This window comes from Carettochelys insculpta, chromosome 2 (genome assembly GCF_033958435.1).
Source record: "Carettochelys insculpta isolate YL-2023 chromosome 2, ASM3395843v1, whole genome shotgun sequence".
Classification (NCBI taxonomy): domain Eukaryota; kingdom Metazoa; phylum Chordata; order Testudines; family Carettochelyidae; genus Carettochelys; species Carettochelys insculpta.
The window spans coordinates 83,525,858-83,543,851 of NC_134138.1; the positions used below are offsets into that span (position 1 = coordinate 83,525,858).

The 17,994-nt window shown below is 48.8% G+C and overlaps 1 protein-coding gene across 4 annotated transcripts in view; it reads left to right on the forward strand.

Moving 5' to 3' along the window:
- B4GALT6 (beta-1,4-galactosyltransferase 6) overlaps positions 1–17,994 on the forward strand; it is a 69,165-nt gene that overhangs the window by 38,072 nt on the left and 13,099 nt on the right. For all 4 annotated transcript variants that reach the window (XM_074987243.1, XM_074987244.1, XM_074987245.1 and 1 more), the window contains one exon: positions 518–640. In XM_074987243.1, the coding sequence (XP_074843344.1) occupies positions 518–640 (123 nt within the window). The remainder of the gene's footprint in view (positions 1–517; positions 641–17,994) is intronic.

Sequence of the window (17,994 nt, forward strand, 5' to 3'; positions counted from 1 at the left end):
TTGTGGGGAAGGAACGGTGGCTTTGAACCATGCATGTGCTACTCAACTAACCAAGCTCGTGGTGTGGATACTGCATGTGCATGGCCTGAGCGTAGAGAAATGAACAATGCTGTAAAATTTCCAATCAAAGACACTGGGATGTACCGTAGGTAGGAGTGAAGCATCCACAGAGACACTTATCTCAAAGAGTCAGTTACTGCACATGTGAGTAACCTCTTAGCTGGTTTTTTTTATGGGATACTAATCTCTGGTGTTGCCTGTTTGTTTGTTTGTTTGTCTGTTGCACAAACAAAAGCCCTTATTACAAATATTCACTTTCTACATTATTTGCAAATACCATCCTTCGCTAGGAAAAATGCTTTACAGAACTTTTTTTTTATAGTAGGTGTATTGAGCATCTACCCATACACTACACTTTTTTTTTTTTCCTGGAAGTTATGGAAGCAGTTGTTCAAATAGGATCTTTACTTACATAAATTCCATCAATAGATTAAAACATCCTTGTTATCATTTTCAGTCTTCCATACAACGAGTTCTTTGGTGGTGTAAGTGGACTGACGGTGGAACAGTTCAAAAAGATCAATGGATTTCCAAATGCTTTCTGGGGATGGGGAGGAGAAGATGATGATCTCTGGAACAGGTGACAGTTTATAGTACATTTGTGTAAGATATGAACTCTTGAACAGTGATCAATTTTTTTTTTTGTTTGCTGTTGAAATACATAAGCCAAGAAAAGTCTGCAGAAGACTTATTTGGATTAATGGGTATTCATAGTGTGTTAAATTTAAAAGTGTATATCCATAATTATTGCACAGACAGCACTCTTGATATACTTTATAAAGAAAGACTTAGGGTACATCTATACTAGGATATTAGGTTGAATTTAAGGTAAATTTTGTAGCACCTGATTTTGTAAAGTTGCGTGCATGTTCCCCACTGGCACATAAAGTCAATGGAGTGCATCCCCACTGAGGTGGGCACCTTCAACTTTGTCAGCAATATGCTGTGGATATCTATCCCACAGTTCCTGCTGCCGCCTTGTATTGTGGGTTAAGCTCCCAGCGTCTGATGGGACAAAACAGTACTGCGGGTATTTCTGGGTGTGAATCATCGGCTTCCCACAGTGCACTTCTCTTATGCCTGCCCTTTTGGGAAGCAACATCCAAAAGCATTTTTGTGCCTGTTTTTCCATGGGTATCCATGCAGATGTCATTGCAAGGCTAGCATGGACACCGTCCAGCTTCAAAATTCTTTGGCAAGTATTGTGAGCACCTCACACATTATGCTGTAGTATGTGCAGAACCTAAGCAGCCTTCAGAGTGATGAAGACTCTGAGGAGGACATACACGAATGTGAAACACTGGAGAGGAGGAACATGGAGATGCTGGCTGCGCTCGATGCTTTGTACACAGGGGAGTGCCATTTCTGGTGCCGTGAAACACGCTCAGACTGGTGGGACTGCATTATTCTGCAGGTATGGGATGATCAGCAGTGGCTACAAAGCTTCTGCATGTGTAAGGCCGCTTTCATGAAACTTGGTGAATTGTTTCCCCACACCCTGAAGTGCAGCAATACTGGAATTAGTCCTTCTTCTTCGAGTGGTCCCCATGAGTGCTCCACAGTAGGTGTCGGGCTCGCCCAGGCGCCGCAGATCAGAAAATTTTTAGCAGTCTCCGTCAGGTCGCGCATGCGCTGATGTGTGCCAGTCCTTCATGCGCCTTCGGTCACATGTGTGATCCGGTCCCCGCCAGTTCCTTCTCAACCACCAACGGCTGCAGATGGATTCTGCTTCGGCTCCAACACCTGCGAAAGATAAAACTGTGTTTTAATTTTGTTAATAGTTATTAGTTTTAGTCAGCACTGTTTAAAGTTGTTTTTAAATGTAGATATAGTTTTTAAAAAAAAAAAAAAAAAAAAAAGGGGGGGAGAGAGAGAGAAGAACGGAGGCGGCCGCCTTAAGCGGTCTGCTATCCTAAAAGCCACGAACGTTATCTTTTTTACAGGACTGATTAGCTGTTAAGTGCCCTATTAACATTCAAAGACTTAAACGCCCAGGCCGAGATGTCCTCGCCGGGGTTTAAGAAATGTGCGTCGTGCCGCGAGGCCATGCCTGCCTCAGATGGGCATAGCGAGTGCATTCGTTGCCTCGGGGAGGCCCACGTTCCACAAAAGTGTCCTCACTGCTCCAAGCTCACAGCCAGAGCCAGAAAGGACAGGGAAATGAGGCTGAAAGTGATTTTATTTGATAAGGCCCTCCAACCTGGACCATCGGAGAAGCCCCATAAAGAGGAGCCCTCAGGGTCGCACAAGAGGAAGGCGGCTTCCCTAACCTCCTCTGTACAAAATAAAAGGAAGCTTTCACCAGCTCGATCCTTGCTGGTAACACCTGCAAGCAGGACGAGCGGAGCACAGGGCTCTGACCAGCGGGCCGCTCAAAGCGGGATGACTGTAGCGCACACAGCGGCGCCGGGGCTTCCGACCATTAAGCAGTCGGCACCGGGGGCAGGCGCTGGAATCAGCGACACCAACTCCCATGGCACCGAGCTCTGCAGCACTGACAGCACTGGAGCAGGGGTACCCGGCACGGGACCCAACAGTGCTGGAGGAAGCTACCTGCGCGGCACCATGCACGGGGCACCGAGCACGGCACCCACAACAGCACCGAGGTCCCTGGCATGGGAGGGGGCAGCACCTGCTTCGCAGGTATAGGGAAAAGTAAAAGCCAAAACCCGGCACCGCAGCCCATCCCCGGAGGTCACCGTGTTGCTGTTATCGCCTAGCTCCCCCCCACCCCGAAATACATTGAGCAGCAACTCCAGTGGCCTGCTTCAGACCTCCATCCCCATTCCTTCAACCACCATCCCCCTGGCTCAGACAACCTTCACCAATCTCCAGTAGGGACCCCTATGAATACTATCACAGAGCATCTCCACCACTGTCAGCGTCATCATGGAGGTCACGCTCGTCTAGATCCCATGCGTACGTTTTCCGATCGTGGTCCAGATCCCCATCACCGGGCCCTTGCCCCTGCTGTTATGGCTGTCCCTACCATACTGAACACCGGCACAGGGGGTCCAGATCCAGGGGTAGATCTCCACCCACACCTCGCCAACACCCATTCACACAGTCTCACTCCGTGAGAAGAACACAGCCTTCCCAGGCGGACGTTGGTCCATAGGCCCTGGACCTACCCTCTGAATCCTCGAAAGGGCAAGCGTATATACAAATCCAGGAATCGGAGGAATTAGGAGGTATATCATAGCGACGCCTCTTCGTCCTCCCCAGATGAGAGGATTGTCCCCGGGGATATTTCCCCCCGGACGACCTTAGGCAATTCCAAGAACTATTCAAGAGAGTAGCACAAACACAGGACATTCACATAGCACAGGTGCAGGAGAAACATCATAAACTCCGGAAAAATTTAAGACCCACCGGCGTCATCTAAGATTGCTATCCCACTAGATGAAGCGATTATGGAATCAGCCACCAACATATGGCAGACTTCAGCCTCCACCCCTCCCACAAATAAGAGTGCGGATAAGAAATACTTTGTTCCAGCCAAGGGCATGGAATTCCTGTTTAGCCACCTCCAACCAAATTCCTTGGTAGTCGAACCATCACAGCAGAGATCCAAGACACCGCAATATAAATCAGGAGGGTCAGAAAAAGACGCGAGGAAATTAGACACGTTCGGTAGGAAGGTCTATTCCTCCTCTACCTTACTACTCAGAATGGCAAATTATGCAGCACACCTGTCAAACCACAACTTCGACAATTATTCCAGACTTACTTCCCTCATGGATTTACTTCCAGAGGATAGGAAACCGGTGCTAAAAGTGATCGTCCAAGAGGGCTACGCGGCCTCACGAACAGGAGTTCAGATTGCCCTGGACGTGGCAGACACGGCAGCACGCTGCACAGCCCCAGCAGTGGTAATGCGTAGGGAATCGTGGCTCCAGACATCCGGCATTCCCAGAGATCTGCAAACAAAAATTGTAGAATGTCCATTTGATAAACAGAAGTTATTCGCAGATTCAGCTGACTCGGTCCTACACTCCAGTAAGGACTCGAGAACCACACTTAGGACCCTGAGCATATATACCCCTCCGTACAGGAGGAAGAAGTTTTACCCCCAGTAAAGGCGCTATGCTTATCAACCTCAGCATACACAATACCAACGGAGCTATGACCAAGGGTGCCACCACCAGCAGCAACAGTATAGGGCCCCCAGACGACGCACCCAGCAGGGTCGTGCACCTTCGGGGCAAGCCCTGAGACAGCAAGTTTGATGGGTATGTCGAGGACTGCAATATCAAGACCATCCCTCAATGCCAGTCTCAGCACATGTTCCATCATCGGCTCAAACCGTTCTACTCTCAATGGCAAAACATCACCACAGACAAATGGGTACTGGAAATTTATAATCACAGGATGCACAATCCCCTTCCAATCACTACCTCCACCAAAACCGCCCACCCAGCCCTTCTTCAAGGACCCCTCCCATGAGACAAGGTTAAAACAGGAGGTAGACCATCTCATGTTCATGGGGCGGTAGAGAGAGTTCCGGAACAATTCCAGGGGAAAGGTTCTACTCATGGTACTTCCTAACAGAGAAGAAGACAGGAGGCTGGAGGCCAATCCTGGACCTATGGGCCCTCAACCAGCATCTGCACAAACAGCGTTTCAGGATGATTACAATTGCCTCCGTGCTTACGGCATTGGACGATGGAGACTGGTTTGCAGCCCTCGACTTGCAGGACGCGTATTTTCGTATAACTATTCACCCGGCACACAGACGTTTCCTCCGCTTCACAGTAGGCAGGGAGCACTTCCAATACAGAGTTCTTCCGTTCGGTCTCTCTTCGGCGCCCAGAGTGTTCACCAAAACACTGGCGGTAGTATCAGCTTACCTACACAGACAGGGTGTGTTCATTTTTCCATACCTGGACGACTGCCTACTGAAAGGGGCCTCAAAGGCAGAGGTCCTACGCATGATACACATCACTACAAACACATTCGCCTCGTTGGGCCTAGTTATCAACATCTCGAAATCAAAGACCGAGCTTACGCAGAATATAGAGTTCATAGGGGCACACACAGACTCTACTACATCAAGAGTATACCTGCCCGAGGCCCGTTTCCGCACCATCAAATCCCTGGTACAAGTGATGACGTACAGCCCCATAATGCCAATCCTAACATGTCTACAACTGTTGGGGCACATTGCGACCACCGTGTTTGTGGTACAGAATGCCAGGCTGCATACGTGGGGCCTGCAGCATTGGCTGGCGAGCATTTACAAACCAATAGTCCATACCATCCACAGGACATTATCGCCCACAGTGGAGGTGCGCAGGTCACTGGCATAGTGGGCAGATCCCAAGAACTTACTAGTAGGGGTGCTCTTCCACCAATCACAAATTGCAATTTTTCTTGTGGCAGACGCATCCCACGTAGGATGGGGAGTGCCCATCGGCAACAAAGTAACTCAGGGGCTATGGTCCCCTGCGGAAAAGACACTGCACATAAAAAACATACTAGAACTCAGAGCAGTGTTCAATGTGTGCAGACGTTTTTGGAAATACTTGCACGGCAAAGTAGTCGGGGGAAAAATACCGACAACACCTCGACCATGTTTTATATCAACCGGCAAGGAGGGGCCAGATCCCATGTGCTATGCGCAGAGGCAGTCCGGCTGTGGAACTGGTGCTTTGTCAACAATATAACGCTGAAAGCCTCATACCTACCCGGTGTCCACAACATGAAGGCGGACCAGCTAAGCAGGCACTTTGTGCTCACGCACAAGTGGCAGATCCGTGCCGATCTGCTCTGACAAGTTTTTCACAAATGGGGGTTCCCCAAATCGATCTGTTTGCCACTTACCACAACAAACAATGCCTTCAGTACCGCTCCAGAGCGGGCATAGGACAGGGATCCTTGGGGGACGCCTTCATGGTGCCATGGGAGGGCCCTCTACTCTATGCGTTCCCTCCCACAACACTCATTCACAAGGTTCTAGAGAAAGCCAAAAGAGAGAGAGCACGCATAATACTGATAGTCCCAACCTGGGACCGACAACAATGGTTTCCTCCACTTCTGTGCGTGTCATGCCACCCACCACTCCCCCTACCATAGTGCACCCACACCCTCAAAGACTCCGCCTACAGGCGTGGCTAATCCATGGCTCAGCACCTTAGAGAGCACATGTTCGGAGGGAGTGAAACATGTCTTGGAGTCCAGTCGAAGGACTTCCACCAGAAGGACTTACGTGCAGAAGTGGAAACGATTCATCTCCTGGTGCTCTTCCAAGCAGTTGGCTCCTCAGGGCATCCCTATAACTGCAATTCTAGAATACCTGCTGGAGCTAAAACAAGATAGACTCTCCCTATCTTCACTAAAGGTCCATCTTGCAGCTATATCAGCGTTTCAACATAAAGAGGAAGGGCCACCCATATTCGCCCATCCTATGGTCACACGGTTCCTAAAGGGGCTGGTAAACCTGTACCCCCCTCGGAAACCGCTATTGCCGTTATGGAGTTTGGACTTGGTCCTCCACACGCTGTCGGGACCACTCTTTGAACCATTGGCCACGGTACCCCTCTGGCTACTTACCCTGAAAACAACCTTCCTTCTTGCGATTACGTCAGCCCACAGGGTGAGTGAACTCGCAACAATAATGGCAATGCCACCCTGCACAGTAATCTCAAAAGAAGCAGTGATCTTACGATTGCACCCAACCTTCCTTCCAAAGGTTTCCTCAGAGTTCCACATTAACGAACCAATAGTATTACCCTCATTTTATCCTAAGCCTCACAATGCTAGCAAAGAGGCACGGCTGCACCTGCTAGACGTAAGGAGGGCATTGGCCTTTTACATAGAGAGAACTAAGCCCTTCCGGAAAACGGACAGACTCCTGGTGTCTCTTGCACCCAGGTCGAAAGGGGAAGGCCTATCCTCACAAAGAATTTCAAATCACATCGTATCCTGCATAAGACTGTGTTATGAACTGAGTAAGACTCCTGCTGGTTCCACCCAGGGCTCACTCCACCAGAGCGATGGCAGCATCGACGGCCTTCTTCAAAGGCATCACATTAAAAGACATCTGCAGAGCGGCGACTTGGTCATCTTACGACACCTTTGCCAAGCATTATGCCATGCACCAGGTGCTTGAAGATATGCGCCTATCAACAGCAGTCCTATCAAGGGCAAGCTGCACATAAACGGACACCCACCTCCTTAATTGGGGTCACTGCTGGGTAGTCACCTACTGTGGAGTACCCACAGGGACCACTCGAAGAAGAAAGAGAAGTTACTCACCTGTGTAGTACCGATGGTTCTTCGAGAGATGTCCCGGTGGGTGCTCCACTACCCACCCATTCCTCCCCGCTTCGGAGCTCTGTTTTCGCATTTTTCAGAAGCATCTGGGGCAGTTGGTCAAGGAACTGGCGGGGACTGGATCGTGCATGTGACCAAAGGCGCACGAAGGACCGGCACGCATCGGCGCATGCGTGACCCGACGGAGACAGCTAAAAATTTTCCAATCTGCGGCGCCGGGGTGAGCCCGACACCTACTGTGGAGCACCCACAGGGACACATCTCGAAGAACCATTGTTACTACACAGGTGAGTAACTTCTCTTTCTCTGACAGCTCAGAAGTGCGTGGCAGTAGCACTGTGGAAGCTTCAGCACTAGACAACTACTAATCAGGGGGCGATCAATTCAGAATGGGAAATTTACAGGGGCGGGGCTGCTGTGATCCAGGTAGCCAAGGCAATCAATACCCTTCTGCTTGAAGGATGGTGAAATGTGAAAATGTGCAGGACACAATGGACAGTTTTGCTGTGATGGTGATTCCTAACTGCGGTGGGGTAATAGATGGAGTGCATATCCCCACTTTGTTGCAAGACCACCTTGCCACACAGTATATAAACTGCAAGGGGTACTTCTCAGTGGTGTTTCAGGCATTGGTGGAACACAAGGGCCATTTCACTGACATCAGCATGGGCTGGTTGGGAAACATGCATGATATGTGCATCTTTAGGAACTCTCTGGATTGTTCAGAAAGCTGCAAAATGGAACTTTCTTCCCAGACGAGAAGGTGATCATGACCCCTTGCTCGCTTGGCTCATGAAGCCATGCACGGGCAACCTGGACTGTGGTAAGGAGCAGTTCAACTAAAGGCTGAGCAAGTGCAGAATAGTAGTAGAATTTGCATTTGTTTATTTAAAAGCCAGGTTTGGGAGCCTCCTGACTCAATTAGACCTAAATGAAAGCAACATTCTTCTTCTTGTGGTTGAAGCCTGCTGTGTGCTCCATAATTAGGGGAAAATTTCACGCCAGGCTAGAGGGCAGAGGCAGGTCACCTGGCTAGTAATTATGAGCAGCGAGACACCAGGGCAATAAGAAGAGCACAGTGAGTGAGGTACACTGTTAATCAGGGAGGCTTTGAAAAACAGTTTTATGAATAACCAGACAGTGACATGACAGTCACGTCTATTACTGTTAAGGAGGTGCCCCGGGAGATTTTGTGCTGGCCCGTAAACCCTGTAGAAGTCCCAAAGCCCCACTTCTGCAACACAAGCAATAAAGACACTGTTTTTGAGAGTGTGTATGTTTTTATTTAGGGGACAAAATGAAGCACATGGTAAAGGAGGTCATAGCAAGGGCTTTCAAGACAGATAAGCAAGGACAAGAGGTGTTTTGCAATCGTAGGTGGGAGTATGTCAGCTGTCTTCTCTAAGAAGCATCCCTTGGGGTTGAATTCAAGGCTGCCTTTGACTCCACCTCTCCATTCTGGGGCACCGAGGGGGAAGATATGGAACATGGTGAGGCAGGCAATGTGGTTTAGTATAGGCTGCAACAGGGCTCTGTGCTTCTCTGCCTGGCACTTTAGGAGCTCTGCTTGCTGCACCATGTGCTTCAACATGTCCTCCTGCGTCTTGATTCACAGTCTTTGGACACTTTTGTATCCTCCCAATCCACTCACCTATTCTCTGGTGTGCTTCTCCTCCGTGCATTTAACTGTGCTTAGTCAATGCAAGTGGCTTGCATGTGGTCAAAGAAAATGCCTTCCCACATTCGTTTTTTTTCCTTCTGATCTGTGCCAGTCTAACAGGTTGTAGAAGGGAGTTGTGGAAGAGGTTGTTGAAAACATAAGAGAAGACCAGACATTAGGGAGATGCATTTACTGTAGATGAGTATTATAATACACAGAGTAAATTCATGAAAGAACATCTGTGGGGAAACTATAGCGATCTGTTATGTACAAGGACAGATTTTTGCTTTTAGGTGTGCTCTGTGTAGCAGGTACTACACAGAGATCTGAAGGGGCCTGCTTGACTCAGTTCTCTTCCACAAGTAAGGGCCAGATTTGGGATATGGTTTTTTAGAAATGTGCAGCACTGTGGGTTCCAAAAGTAGTTTCTGTAGCTGTGCATGCTGTGGGTGGGTGGGGTATTGTCTGTTGAGGCTATGGCAGTCGCAGTTACTGTGTGCTCCCCCTCACTGCTTTTTCTGGGGCATGGAAAGTTTCCCTTTCCTGTGGGGCCCATGGATGGTGGGGGCTGGGCAAGACATGGAACTGCATCTTGTGCCATGCCTCTTGGAGCTGTGTGTGGCTGCAATAGTCACCACATGCTTCCCCCTTGGCTGGGACAGTGAAAGTTTGCCTTCCCACCAGGAGCCCAGGGAAGGGAAAGGGAGGCAAGCCATGGCAGTGCAGCTTGTGCTGTGAGAGCTCTCTGGCTCTCAGTCGTTGCATGCTTCCCCTTCCTACTTTGCTGGCACAGGGAAAGTTTCCCTTCTCCCAGAATCCTAGGGAAGGGAGGCCGGTGAGCCACGCATGGTGGAGAGGCTTAATGACCCTATGTTACACATACCTTCCCCTGATTCTTCTAAGTTGCTATGTGAGATGTTAGCCTTCTCATAACTCCTCCACATAAGGAACAGATGCTGACTGAATGTGAACAGAAGGGTGGGGGCATGCTGCACTGCTTTGTGCTGCAGTGACACCAGATCACTTACTGATGGCGTAGTGTAGGAAGGTGTCCTATCATAGAGATTGGAATAAGGCAGGCCTCCCCAGAAAGTTGTGATTTAAAGAAAGTCTGAGAGAGCACTTTATGGAGATGTGCAGGGAGGATTACCGCTCCATCCCCAAACAAGTTAATAAGTTTTTCTGGGACCCCAGGTTGTGTAGGTACAGTGTCCACCACAAATCACACCCAATTTCCTTAACCCAAGGATGATTAAATGTAGTAGCAGTAGTATGACTGTAGTATGATTTAAAAATGAGAACTCACCAGAGGTGCTCTCCCTGCTATCAGGGTCCATCAGCAAAACATCCTGGGAGGGGGGGATCGTGTACAAAGTTCAAAAAAGGTTCTGGCTGTCAGTGAGATTGGCTGCTCACCATTGCCCTTTTCCTCCTCTTCCTCATCCACCATATCTTCCCCACTATTGCCAGAAGGAGCCTAAAGAATCTCTTCAGAGATATCCACAGATTCTTTGGGGACAGTGGTTGGTTCCCCTCCTAGAATCCATGCAGTCGCTCACAGAAGCGGCATGTTTGTAGTGATGACCCAGAATGTCCATCTGCTTCCTTGGTCTTCTGGAATACCTTCGTGAACTTTTTCATTTTCACACAGCAGTGCTGGGCTTCCCTGGTTTATCCTTTATCAACCAAACCCTGAGAGATCTTGGTGTAGCCGTCTACATTTCTTTTGTTGCTTTGTAGTTCTGCCAGCACAGCTTCTCTCCCACCTTTTTCCCCAGCAGTAAGATCCTGGATTTCCTGCATGCTTCATGTTGAAACTTGTCTGCAACTTTGGGAATTCATGTATAGATGTGCTCTTGAGATGAGCTGTCTGCTTGGCTTGCCATGCTGGCCAAACAGGAAACAAAATTCAAACTACTTCTTTGCAAGTCCCCATGGGTGCTCCACATTGGGTCTATGTCTACACTAGCCCAAAACTTCGAAATGGTCATGCTAATGTCCATTTTGAAGATTACTAATGAAGCGCTGAAAAATACATATTCAGTGCCTCATTAGCATGCGGGCGGCCACGGCACTTCAGAATTGCCGTGGCTTGTCCAAACAGGTGTCCTTTTTGAAAGAACCCAGGGAACATTAAAATCCCCTTATTCCTATCAGCAGAAAAGGACGCCCATGTGGACGAGCCACGCGACAGTGAGCCGCGGCAATTTCGAAGTGCTACGGCCACCCATATGCTAATGAGGTGCTGAATACGTATTTCAGCGCTTCATGAGTAATCTTCGAAATGGCCATTTCAAAGTTTTGGGCTGGTGTAGACATAGCCTAGGGGTTTCTGCGCTGCTGTGCCCATGGATCGAAGATTTGTATAGCAGTGTCCCCCTCACTGGCTGCCAGCATGCATGCAGAGCACAGGCATGAGATGCCTGTGACAGCTACTGCACATGCTTGGGCAGACAGCCTCTCAGTTCTTCTCTGATCACCACTGACTTTGATCACAAGATATGTCTTCTCCCTCACCCACCTCAGACCTGGAAATAAAAAACCAAAAAAACCATCCACAGAAGATAACTTACCAACTATCCACAAAAGAAACAGATAACAAGAAAAGTTGCGGGTGCAGCTTCTTGCAGGTGGCTCTACTTGCTTTTACTGGCTTTGTAGTCAGCCTCCTCACTTGCTCATGCCCAGCTTCTCGGGCTTTAAAAAGTGTGCTGCTTGTGACCTTTCCATCCCAAGTTTGGATGGCCATTTGCTCTGTGTCCGCTGTCTGGGTCAATGCCACGCTACCAAGAGCTGCCCACACTGCAAAAAGCTCATGGGACAGTCCTGGAAAGCGAGACAACAGCAGCTCCCCGTCTGGTTAATGGAGCAGGCTCTTACACCTTGGCACCACACTGACGACCTCCTGAGGGCTGTGCCTGAGGAGACAAAGACTTCTGATATGTCTTTGACTGGGACAAGCCAGAAAGATAAGGGGAAATCCCCCTCAAGGGAGGAATAGTTTGCATGCTTCCTCAGGGTCTGTGTCCCTGACAGTGAAACGTGCTTCTAAGCACTGCATTGCTGCCCTCCCTGCATCTAAGGGGGCAACCTTGAGTGTTACGACAAAAGGAGAGGGGTCACCCCTCCTTATTGAAGATGGTGAAGCTCTTTGATAAAGTCAGTGAGCCGGGAAACAAGAAGAGCTTGTCACTTGTCAAATTCTATAGCCTCATTTAGTGCAGCCTTCCACTTCCAAGACCCCTTTAGGAGGGTCTCAGATTGAGATCCTTCCTGACCCCAAGGGTAACACAATACAAACTTACAAATCTTACACATGTCTACCCAGAATAGACTGGCAATACCAATTAGTGAGGTGCTTCTGGACCAAGCTTCTCTGTAGCACCCTTGCCTCCATTGTGCCCACATCAAAGAGCCTGGAGAGCAAGTACTGTGTAGCATCAATTGGCACTGAATTCCTTCTTTTTTCACCCATCCTCAACTCTCTGATTCATGGACTCTACTATCAGAGGGGTAAACAGCAGAATACTAGAGTTGCCCCAGGAGACAGAGTGGAAAAGTCTGGATGTGGTGGGGAAGATGTCGTATTCCTCAGCCAGCCTTCAGTTTCGTCTTGCCAGTTACATGGCACAACTTGCAAAATATATGCACCACGTCTTTGACCAGCTTTAATCTTTACTGAAATTTCAAGAACAGAGTTACAATCTGCTCTTGACACAGCAGGCATCAAGAGGAGGTCCCTAGCATCAGCAGTAGTTATGAGGGAGTATCCTGGCTACAACTCTCTGGTTTACTTAAGGAGGTCCAAACCACTGTTGAGGATTTTCCTTTCGAGATGTCTCAGCCCTTAGCCAGAAATCCCAAGACGCTTCACACTCTTAAAGATTCAAGTGTCACCTTGCATACACTGGGCATCCAAACAACCACTGCGAAGTGCAAACAAAACAGGCAATTTAGTTACAAGTATAAACCACCCTAATTCAGTCACAAACAATATGACATGACATCAAACACCCCAGGAGCAGGGAGAGACTACACACCAGTCTCTGATTCAGCAGGCTCTGGCCCATCAGTTGTTTTGAAGATTTGGTCGAGAGTTGGAAACCCCCTTACCTCGTGGGCCCCAGGCTGACCCACATACCACTTTTGGCTCAAGGCTAGCAGCGTTCTACCTGGCATGGAGAGCCATCAGCACAGAAAAGTGGGGCTTAAAGATTGTACACGCCAGCTGCGTCATCCCATTCATTTTCAAGCCCCAAGCTTAACCACCATCCCTTTTCAGCGACCCTTCTCACAAGTCTGTGCTCATGCAAGAGGCAAGCGTTCTACAGCTGGCAGCCAAAGAGGAGGTACCCACCAAGCACAGGGGAAGGGGCTTCTGCTCACACTGTTCCCTCACACAGAAGAAAACAGGGGGATGGAGATTCATGCTAGATCTCAGAAGTCTGAGCCAAAGATTCAAGATAACATTAGTCACGATCATCCCTGTATTACAAAAAGGGGACTGGCTGTCCACTCAACATCTAGAATGCTTACGATCATGTCACCATCCACCCATTGCATAGAGGATACCTCAGGTTTGTGATAGCAAAATGACACTTTCAATACAAGGTGCTCCCCTTTTGGCCGTTGCACAGCACCAAGGATCTTCTCAAAGATCCTGGGAAGTGGTCACAGCACACCTGGGAACAAAGGGAATAACCATCTTTCCCTACCTAAAAGACTGTCTAATAAGGGAGCACTGCTCAGCTCAGAACAAGCAGGCAATAACTTTAACCAAAACACTGTTTTCCAATCTGGGCCTTTGTGTAAAACTCCCAAAGTGCACCCTGACACCAACACCAATCCTTGAATTCATACGGGCACTCTTGGATTATCAGATGGTTACAGCCTCACTTCCCCTACAGACAATCCAAGACCTCATCACCATGCTGCAGATCACGCCCACTGTGACTTCCAGGCAATGTCTTTCTCCTCAGCCACATGGCAGTAGCGGTCTCATATGCGCCCCATGTATGCTTCTGGATGAGACCTGATGGAGGCCTGGTTCAGAGCAGTGTTCAGGCCCCAGGTCCATCTGCGGAACAAAAGGGAGAGTCCCAGCTATAGTCAGACTCCCTTGGTTGGTAGATGCAGCCCCAGACCATATGTGCAGGGGTGCCATTCTGGAGACCCTCTCCAAATATCATGACAATGGACACTTCCCTACTAGGGTGGGGTGCCCATCTAGGGGATCAAATGGTCCAGGGCACATGTTCAACAGATGAATGGCTCAAACCCATCAATCTCCTAGAACTGAGAGCAGTTCACCATGCCTGCATGTATTTCTCCACACATCTGCAACAACATAGCTGCATAATGACGGACAATACAGCAGCAATGTACTACATAAACAGGGCAGAGTATGCTCAAGAAAACTGCCAGGAAGCAGTGCAGCTGTGGAAGTGGTGTATCTCCTGGAAAATCCACCTTCTGGAGACTTACATACCAGGCAGGAACAATATACTCGCAGATGACCTCAGCTGAAATTTTCCCCTCAACCATGAGTGGAAAATAATCAGATCCACCATTTTCTATGTCTTCTGCAAATGGGACTTCCCGACTGTGGATCTGTTTGCCCCAGCTGCCAAAGTATGCTGCCCCCATTGCTACTCCAGATGTGGATTAGGCTGCAGTTCACTGGGGGATGCCTTCAGCAGCACATGGAATACACCTTTAGCATATTAATTTCCGCAGATTCCTCTCATTCAATGGGTCATGGTCAATATAAGACAGGATGGGGCTCAGGTCATACTCCAGCATCCCGATGGCCCAGGTAGACCTGGTTCTCTGAGCTGGCCCAGCTGTCCAGATGTCTCCCTCACCATCCTCCTCCTGTGTCTCTCTGCTCCTGACCCAGCAGAAAGGATCCATCCATTACCCAGCTGTTGATTGCCTTCGCCTCCATACGTGGTTCCTGGTTGGCTGACAGATTTTAAAGCTGCATTGTCAACCTCGGATCTGCATGATCCTTGAAAATGGCCGACAACCTTAACAAGGAAAACCTATTCACAGAAACAGCAGTGTTTCATAGTTGCTTCCAACCATGTGATCCCATGCAAGTGGGGATCCCATATGTACTTACTTACGTGCTTATCCCACCTCCAGCAAATGAATCTATCAGTATGATGAGGGTCCACCTAATCATATCAGCCTTCCACCAGCATATCCAAGACCGCTCCGTCTTCCCCCACCTATCCATTAAGCAGGTCCTGAAGGGCCTCTACAACACCTCCCTCTACCCCTCCCCCCACCCACCATCCAGAGAGCCAACACCTGCATGGGACCTCAACTTAGTCCTCAGAGCCCTAACTGGGAAACCCTTTGAACAGTTAGCCATCTGCTCTTTGCTGGGTGGAGGGCAGGGGAAGAGGTTGTTCCTTGATGAAAGTCTCTCCATGAAAGTAGCTTTCCTTGTGGCATGGAGGATAGGAGAGATCAGTGCACTGATGTCAGAAGCACCATATAGAGCCACCATGTATAAATTGGTCATAAAGATAAGGTGGTCCTACCCACCCACCCTAAATTCCTCCCCTGAAGTATTTACCTCTTTCCCCTGCGACAAACTGGTATACTTACGTGTCGTCTTCCCTAAACCACACACCAACAATAGACATAGAACCATGCATACTGTCAGCATTCTACCTGCAGAGAACTCAGACTTTCCAGAAAATAACCCAACTCTTCGTCTCTACAGCCAAAACGTCCCGTGGCATGCCCATCTCCAAACAGAGACTCTCTAAATGGATCTCTAGCTATACAAGATCGCTGCTCTGCAAATGTCATCAGTGGACGCACCTCTGAGGAATGATGTAGAAGCAGTCATTGCATGTGTGGAATGTGCAAGAATGCCCACTTGGCATTCTTTATCAAAGTTAACGTTGGCAATGTGGGCATCCGCTCACACCTTCACTCAGCATTATGCTATAGAGACCTTTTCCAACTCAGACTGGCTTCAGCCAATCTGTATTGCTTTCAGTCGATCTGCACTATCCAAAGGATCCACCTCCAAACAGTCACTGCTTTGTAGTCACTTAAGGTGGAACATCTTAAACATCTTCGAGATGTTGTCCCTGTGAGTGCTCCACCACCCACCCTCCTTACCTCTGCTTTGGATTTCTGCCTTGACTTCTGGATCACAGAAGATCTGAGCTGACCGGCTGCCTGTGCACGTGCAGTAGCTGTCACAGGCGTTTTGTGCTTTGCGCTCTGTTTACATGGGCAGCCGGTGAGGGGGACACTGCTACACAAATTTTCAACCTGTGTGTACAGCGGCACTGATGCATCTAAGGTGGGGCACCCACAGGCATAACATCTCAACTCCAGTTATTGCACAGGTTGAGTTAACCCTTCTTTTCTGGGCTATTTCCTGCACATCTGGGCTACGTCTACACATGAAGCCTACATCGAAATAGCTTATTTCAATGTAGCAACATCGAAATAGGCTATTTCGATGAGTAACGTCTACACGTCCTCCAGGGCTGGCAACGTCGATGTTCAACTTCGACGTTGCGCGGCACCACATCGAAATAGGCGCTGCGAGGGTACGTCTACACGCCAAAGTAGCACACACCGAAATAAGGGTGCCAGGCACAGCTGCAGACAGGGTCACAGGGCGGACTCAACAGCAAGCCGCTCCCTTAAAGGGCCCCTCCCAGACACAGTTGCACTAAACAACACAAGATCCACAGAGCCGACAACTGGTTGCAGACCCTGTGCCTGCAGCATGGACCCCAGCTGCCGCAGCAGCAGCCAGAAGCCCTGGGCTAAGGGCTGCTGCCCACGGTGACCATAGAGCCCCGCAGGGGCTGGAGAGAGCGTCTCTCAACCCCTCAGCTAATGGCCGCCATGGCGGACCCCGCTATTTCGAAGTTGCGGGACGCGCAACGACTACACGTTGAACGTCGAAGTAGGGCGCTATTCCTATCCCCTCATGGGGTTAGCAACTTCGACGTCTCGCTGCCTAACGTCGAAGTTAACTTCGAAATAGCGCCCGGCGCGTGTAGCCGTGACGGGCGCTATTTCGAAGTTAGTGCCGCTACTTCGAAGTAGCGTGCACGTGTAGACACGGCTCTGGAGAGCAACAGAGCTGAAAATGGTGGCCAGATTGTGGCACTGTGGGACACCTCCAGGAAGCCAAGAACATCTAATTTCACAACACTCCATCAGCACTGCCCTAAAGTCAACTGTACAAGGTTGAATTTGGCATTGTGCCTCGTGAAAAGCAGGTGTATTAAAATGGACCTTAAAGTCCAGTGGAATGCGCCCTGTAGTGTTGACTATATCATCTAGTTCGACCTAACTTTTTGGTGTTGACCAGGTCCCAGGCTCTGCTCTGAAAAGCTTAAAGCCTAGGGGGTAGACTTTCAGAATGCCTCAAGGAGTTAAGACACAAATCTCATTGACTCTCAATGGAAGTAGGTACCCACTTGCTCTTTCTGTCTTTGAATGTCTCCCCCTTGGTGGATATACAATTTGTACTAGGGATAGGGTTGCCACTTCTGGTTGGCTGTGTTCCTGGAGGTTTCATCAAATGTCTTAATCATTAATTCGTGGAGGTTCATGGAGGGTTGACAACGCTAGTTGGGGGTGGGGAGACAGATTAAGATGTTATGTTTCTTTTTTTTTTTTTTAACTGGAGTTAAATGGCACACTAAATTTTTGAAGGGTTCACATTTCAATATCCTGTTTCTAATGGAGCTCTCCTTTATAATATACGTTTCAGTATTTTAAGGAAATATATAAAAAGGATTTTCTGCTTGGCCTGTTGATGTTTGAAGGTCTCTTTTGACCTAATAGTGTAACATTTGGCCCCTTCCTAGTGCTTGAACACAATTTCTGTAGAAAAGCACATGAAAACCCAGATTTCATTCTTTGAGGACTTTCATCAAGGATCAGTCTCTTCCCCCACCCAGCACAATCAAATCCAAAAAGAGAAAAAATGAGCTTAATTATTTAGT